Raw genomic sequence first — 7,305 nt, 5'->3', positions numbered from 1 at the left:
TCTGAGAAAAGCCTTGGATGAACCTCCGATAGTATCCAGCTAATCCCACAAAACCCGTACCTCAGTTACCGATCTGGGACTTCTCACTTAAGTACTGCGTCCACCTTGTAGAGTACCACTGCTACTAAACTCCCTGAGCTGACACCTAACAATGACCCAAGAACTTCACTTCTTTTAACCAAAGTCGCACTTTGACAGCTTAGCATACAACTGGTGATCCCTCAATATCCGTAGTGCGATGTGAAGATGCTCCCGATGTTCTTCCTCACTTCTAGAATAAATCAGATGTCATCGATGAACACTACACAAATCTGTCCAAATAAGGTCGAAAGATCCGATTCATGTAGTCCATAAAGACAGCTGGAGCATTTGTCAGTCCAAAAGGCATCACCAAAAACTCATAATGTCCATAACGAGTTCAAAGGCTGTTTTTGAAATGTCCTCTGCTCGTTACCCTCAACTGATGGCATCCTGATCTCAGATCAATCTTTAGAGAAAACTGATGCTCCGACTAATTGGTCCAATAGGTCATCAATTCTAGGCAACGGGTACTTGTTCTTGATTGTGACCTTGTTCAATTGTCGGTAGTCGATGCACAGCCTCAAGCTACCATCTTCTTCCTCACAAACAAAACCGGCGATCCCCACGGTGACACACTTGGTCGGATAAGTCCCTTTTCTAGCAATTCTTCTAGTTGCTTTTTCAACTCGACCAATTCTGAAGGAGACATTCTATAGGGAGCCTTGGAGATTGGGGTGGTTCCCGGAACCAACTCGATGGAGAACTCCACTTCTCGCTCTGGAGGTAGTCCTGCAACCTCATCCAAAACACTTCGGGGTAGTCCCTCACCACAGCTATCTGTTCAATTCCTCCTGCCTCATCCTCACTAATTGAAAAGAAGACAATGAAGGCCTGGCACCCTTTCCTCACCGCCTTCTCTACTTGAGCAGCTGACAACAAAACTGGATCACTTGACATCTCAGCACATAAGGCACCTACCGGGATTGTCACCAACCTCCTTTTACAATCAAGGATTGCTCCATTGGCCATCAACCAGTTCATGCCAATAATCACGTCAATACCTTTCAAAGGTAGACAGAACAAATCTATTGTAGAATCTCGATTCTCAAACTGAAGTGCAAGCTCTAGACACGCTCTTCCAGTTACGACAGTGACTCCAGCAGGAGTAGACACTCTTAAGTCATAAGGTAGCTCAACCACAGGCAAGCTCAACTTCTGAGCACAGTCCATAGAAATAAAGGAGTGCGTAGCACCCGAGTCAAATAAAGCAGAAATAAGATGTCCCTCAAGTAGAATGTTACCTAGAATCAAGTTCAGAGATACAGAAGCCTCCTCATTTGTCATCGCATAGACACGTCCTGGAACAGTAGAACGACCAGCTTGAGGTGTCGGCTGACTCTCTGGACAGTTTCTGGCAATATGTCCCCATCGGTGGCATCGAAAGCACTCCCAGCATTGCCCCGCATGCCTACCCCCGCATCTGGGCACGGTCCAGTAACACTCGGGGTGGTCACTGAAGAATCTCGACGGGAGCCCTGTCCCCCGCCAGTCTGATTGTTTGGATTCTGGCGCCTCTGCATAAAGCCCCTCTGAGCATTCGCCCTCTGATTCTGCCCTTGGTTCCTGTTTCTCCCTGAGCTGCTCGAGCTCCCAGAGCTATATTGACTCCTCTTCCCCACTCCTCCTATAGGACCAGGATAACAGGCCGCTCTAGCTTGATTCTCAGCCCTCCTTGCTTCTACCACCTCTCTTGTCCTTCTAGCCGCAACCCGCAGCTTCACACACATCTCCTCAAAGGTCTTGACCTCTAACAGGGCCAACTGCTGTTTCAACTCCGGCCTTGCACGGTTCATCAGTTGTTGAGCTAACCAGAGTGAATGATCTTCCGTCTGCCTGGGCACATACTTTGCCAAATCTATAAACCTTGTGATAAACTGGTCCTCATGCATCTCGCCCTGCTTCAAGGAGTAGAATAGGAGTTGCTTTTCCATTCGCAACTCCTTCGGAAAGAAGTGATCATAGAACATCCGCTTGAAGGTATCCCAATCCAGCTGAGATATATCAGAAGGTCTTGCACTATCCCACCAATGCCTTGCTTGCTCCACAAGGTAAGTAACCGCCACTTGTACCTTGAGCGGGGAAAGACAAGGAACAGCAGTAAAGATTGTCTCCATCCGCTCAATCCACTTTTCTGCATCTGATGGTTCCAAACTTCCCTTGAACTGTGGAGGATCATGACGGTGCACCTCTCTCCATACCTTGGTGATATCATTCAGTAGCGGAGGGTAAATCACTCCCTCTGAAGTATCTCCTCCCTGGCTAACTGCTCGATACTCCTCCCTTTGAGGTAAATCTCCAGCTTGATCACCGCTCCTAACCCCTCTTTCTCCTACTCCTCGTGCCTCCATAGTTACCTCATTCTCTCGGTCCTCTTGATTGACCGACTCTTGGTGCTTCCTTGTGAAGTCTTCTTCAAACTTCCTCAACCTTTCATCCACCACCGCCGTCATCATCTCCCTCATTTGTCTCAGAAAAGCCTCATTCTCTTGAGGCGGTCCATTACCAGCTGGATCTGTTTGACGTGTCCGTACCATCCTTCCTCTCCCCAACTAAGGATGGAAACCCTCATTAGTAAAGAAAGAAGGAAACACAAAACAAAGAGGGAAGGTATGTATGAAGTATGTATATTGCCACTAGGAAAAGAAACAATTTCAAAGAAACAAACCGACTCTGAATACCAATTTGTAAAACCCTTAACCTTAAAAACATCATAACTCGTCATAAAACTACTATTATGGTAGAAAAGGAAAGCTGTTAAAATGAACTACCATAGTAGAAGGAAAATTTCATAATTTTGAATTCACATTTAAACCGTTGCATGCAACTGAAATCATTCATTTACATCTACTAGGCCTCCGAGCCTCCGGCCCGGGTAACACATACATCAAAATCAGCCCATCTAAATAGTTTTCAACCATATAATCCCGAGTTCATCAAACACTAGCAATGGCCTCTGGCCAACCAAAATAAGGAGATACATTCTCTCCAGTTTACAACAAGGCCGGGTAATCAAATATATCAAAAAGTAGTCCTAACTGTGGCAATATATACTAGTCATACATATACAAATGCTAGAGGCCTAAAGCTAACCAAGCTCAAGCCTCTGCGTCTCCTCCCGATGGCCCACGCCCGGAACCTTCACCTGAAAACATTGTAAACCACGGGGTGAGACAAAGTCCAGTAACCAACCTTTCCAATACTAGGTACTACTAAATAGGTGCTCGTGAGGTGTCAAGTGGGGCAGTTCACAAATAGTATAATAACGAGATAGCCACAACAATTCATGTAAGTGCAAAGATGCAATCCCAACAACCAAATCCCTCACTTTGGGGGATTTTCAGGAGCCGAAGCCGGCCTATCCCTCACTATAGGGGACGTAAGGAGCCATAAAAGACCTATCCCTCACTCTGGGGGACGTAGGGAGCCAAAAGGCCTATCCCTCACTATGGGGGACGTACTAAGCCAACCATCATGCATTAATGGAGGCCTTACCACATGGTAGTAACAGACAAAACTCTCACCAATTCCCAATTAATGCATCATGCTCAAGTCATAATCAAAGAGTAATAATCATTTCACAATTAACCTCATTCAGTGGCATATCTTTCACAATTCCAAAATTCATTCATCATTAGTCGAAACCCCCACAAGACGGTTTTCTTTTTATACACAACATACGGTTCGAACATAATTACTACTTAGAGCACAAAGCATAAATCTACTCACAATACCACAGAAGCAAGTACTAAGGATTGGAAAGTGGTTACCTCTCGCCTGAGCAAGGAACAACAAACCAACGATGTGGCCCCGTGCACCACCAAGACTCACAACCGGTCTACACAAGCACACAAACACACAACCATCATATATTAGCTTTCAAACTAATAATGTGGCCAAAACAACACTTGGGGACACAAAATTCCTATCTCCCACCGAACTCTACCCAACTCAAAGGGTAAAACTATCAAGGCAACACTCCAAGGTCATACCAATCCATTAAAACCTTAATTCCTTCCAAACATCAATTAAAATTCACAACCTCAAGGACCCACTATGGAATTCTACACCCAAACATCCCATTTGAGCAATTAAGGTTCCAACAACAAATCTAAACCGATTAAACATCCAATTTAACCCTCCTTAACATAACCCAATTCACAAAACTCAGAATCAACCTCTACATTATCATCCTCAATCCCAAATCATCCAATTCCATAAACCCTAACTCCAAAAACTCAAGATTCTTTAAATCCAGGAAAACTACACCGATTAAATACTTAAACTAACCCAATGCAATCAATTAAACTCAAAACAATCGGTCAAAAACCTCAGTTCCATCACAACCTAGAAAATCCTAAGGTTTCACCATAATTCCTTACAAATTCCAATCAAGAAGATAGATTAGAGGTTAAAATCACTTACTTGAGGTAATGGATCCTTAGAAATGTCTCCTCCAAGCCAGAAATTCAAAACCCTAGCAGAGCCCCTCTCTCCTCCTTCAGATTTTCTTATTTTCGCACAATTGAACCCTCCAGCGACTATATAGAATCGCGACCTTTCACCGCGGCGAACCCCAATCTTCGCCGCGGCGAACTAATCCCGAGAGGGATTACTCACCTGAAAACCCGACTTCGCCGTGGCGAAAGATTCCCGAGAGGAAACTCTCGCTCGCCCAGAAAAACTTTGCCGCGGCATGCCCCTGCCTTCGCCGCGGCGAAACCTTCCCGAAGGGAAGCCTCGCTCACTAGAACAACTTCGCCGCGGCGTCCCCTAGACTTCGCCGCGGCCAAACCTTCCCGAGAAGACACTCCCTCTTAAACTCCCGGTGCGCCGCGGCGAACATACCCTGAGAGGGGTACGTTCACCTATTCCTCCAACAAACCTCAAATCCAACCCAAACACCAAGATCAAGATTAAATTGCTAATCTATCCTCAAAATCAACCCAAAAGAGGCCATTAAAACCCAATAAGACTTAGGATGTTACAATACCTAATGGGCTTATGTGGCAAAATCAAAATGGAAGGCAAGAAGATAACGGATACATGGCAGGATCACAAGTCTCTTAGCTTAAGATTTGTCCACTTGTAATGAAGAGTTAGATGAAGGGTTGAGATTTAACCATTTACCTGTTGTAATTTTATGCAACTCTGAGGTCAAGAGTTAAAAGGAGTACTATAAATACCCCCTCCATCTCTTCATATTTTTAGACTTCTAAATTATAAGAGAGAGAAAGGAAATTCTAATGAGATAAAGCTCAAAAAAGATCAAGCTACCACCAAGGTAAGCTTCCATTCCCTTTATGAATTACTTGGCTTTGGTTAGAACTTGTGAGTTGGAATTTTTTGGGACTGTTTTGAGATGGTTTTTACGAAGGTTTGGTGGCTTTTTCTTAAAGGGCAATGCTGCCCAGATTTTGAAAAGAAAAGGAAAGGATAGCTAGGAAATTGGAACAATGTGTAAGCAATAGAAATGACTAAGAATTGATGGTTTTGATTGATTTTTGGAAGAAAATACAACTCCCTAACCCTATGTTTCAACCAAAATGAAAAACAGGGGTTAGGGTTTGAGTCAAATTGATTTGATGCTTCCATTGTGTTTAAATGATGAAATGGTGTAGGGAAGCACCAAGAAAGGGTGTTTGGAAGCATTAGAATTGATCATAGAATTCTTAGACCCTAAAGGCATACCTTTCAGCCAAATAGAATTCATGGGGAAGGAGTTGGATTTTGTTAAATCCGAGCTCATATTTGGATTTCTCATGAAAAATTGAGTAGGAAATGACTAAGAGAATGATTTTAAAGGCAATCGAAAAGAAAGTAAAATAGAAGGTTAAAGAGGAGAGAGGAACAAGTTTAAAAGTTAAGAAAGTTAGTGGATTCTCTAGTCCTAATGGAATGGCAATTGACTTACAATGTTTAACCAGGGCCATGAGACACTGAGGAAGAGGAATGGCAAGATTGATCAAGCAATCTTGATAGTTGGTAAGCAAAGGAGTAAGAAGAAAGCTTAAGGATTAAAGATAGTAAACTTACCCTAATGTATGCTTGCATGTGTGTTGAAGTTGCTTGATAATGAATGAAAATATGATTGATGAAACGTTACTCTATTTATTGTTTAATTCATGGCCATGTGTGTTTGAAATATTGAGCATATGAATGATATTTTAAAGTATAAAAGTATGTGATACCAAGCATGTCATATACTTGTATCTATCTTGCATGCATGAAAGATAATATTTGTTACTGAAATTCTCACAAATCTCACCCTCCCTTAACCAACCATAATAGGTGCAATGAGCATGGGAGAAGAAACCAAGAAGTGGAAATGCAAGAATGAAGAGAAAAAGTGAAGAAATATATATTGCATTATGTTATGCAATATTTTATAATGATATATTCATAAATATGTTGTGGATCGTATGTATTAATGTGTGATGGAATTTACATATATGATTGAATGAGATAATATATAGGAATAGTTTATGAATTGATAGAATGATAACACCCAAGAAAGGAATTAATTATGCAATATTATTGCAAGTTAGGGAGATAGTTTATCCCTAAATGAGTCACGAAATGGTGATAAAATGAAAGTAGGAAAACTAATTGAATCTACCTATGAAATTTGGCGAGCATCTAAAACACACGCTAAGATTCAAAACAAGTGCCATATCACCTAAAATAGATATGTGTGCTAAAAGTTATGATTGCTCAAAATTAGGGCAGAGAAACTGAAAAACACTGTTCTCACCAAATGCACAGTAAAATTCATGTAATTAACTGTATAAATTGGCAATGGTTGAGTCCATATTTATATTTTTTTCCTATAGAAAATTGAAAAAGTTTCAAATAGAATTTTGAACCACCTCAAAACTATTTTTCTATAATTAATTATGATTTTTCAAAATTCAACCCATTTTAGGGTTCTAAGTGAATAGTAACCCGAGAAGAAGAAATCTGCAACTTGAATTTTCTCAACCTAAGGACTCGATCAGTGATTCCAATTTCTTCTATTTGATGTATAAAAAGGTCTGAAAGTAAGGTATGACAAATAGCATGTCTGGACATGAAAATTATGAGTGTAGTTAGTAGAATAACAAGTCTGGATATGAAAATTACAAGTATAGTATATAAAATAACAAGTCTGGATATGAAAATTATAAGTGTAGTATGTTAATTAACAAGTCTGGATATGAAAATTACTAGTATATTTTGTCAAATAAT

At 41.3% G+C, this 7,305-nt stretch overlaps 1 protein-coding gene across 1 annotated transcript; it reads right to left on the bottom strand.

Moving 5' to 3' along the window:
- Nucleotides 1-702: 702 nt before the first annotated feature.
- LOC114759717 (uncharacterized) lies at nucleotides 703-1,365 on the bottom strand. Its single transcript, XM_028948938.1, has one exon. The coding sequence runs from the start codon at nucleotides 1,363-1,365 to the stop codon at nucleotides 703-705; it is 663 nt and encodes a 220-aa protein (XP_028804771.1).
- Between the last annotated feature and the right edge of the window lie 5,940 nt (nucleotides 1,366-7,305).

The sequence above is a fragment of the Neltuma alba genome, unplaced genomic scaffold (genome assembly GCF_004799145.2).
Source record: "Neltuma alba isolate B1F8T4 unplaced genomic scaffold, ASM479914v2 tig00010885_pilon, whole genome shotgun sequence".
Classification (NCBI taxonomy): Eukaryota; Viridiplantae; Streptophyta; class Magnoliopsida; order Fabales; family Fabaceae; genus Neltuma; species Neltuma alba.
Note: the sequence above shows the minus strand (reverse complement) of the source record. Positions and strands in the feature narration are given on the sequence as shown.

Bases quoted from the DNA above. Each gene is read 5' to 3' on its own strand.
- LOC114759717 (XM_028948938.1), bottom strand. From the start codon at position 1,365: ATGACAAATGAGGAGGCTTCTGTATCTCTGAACTTGATTCTAGGTAAC.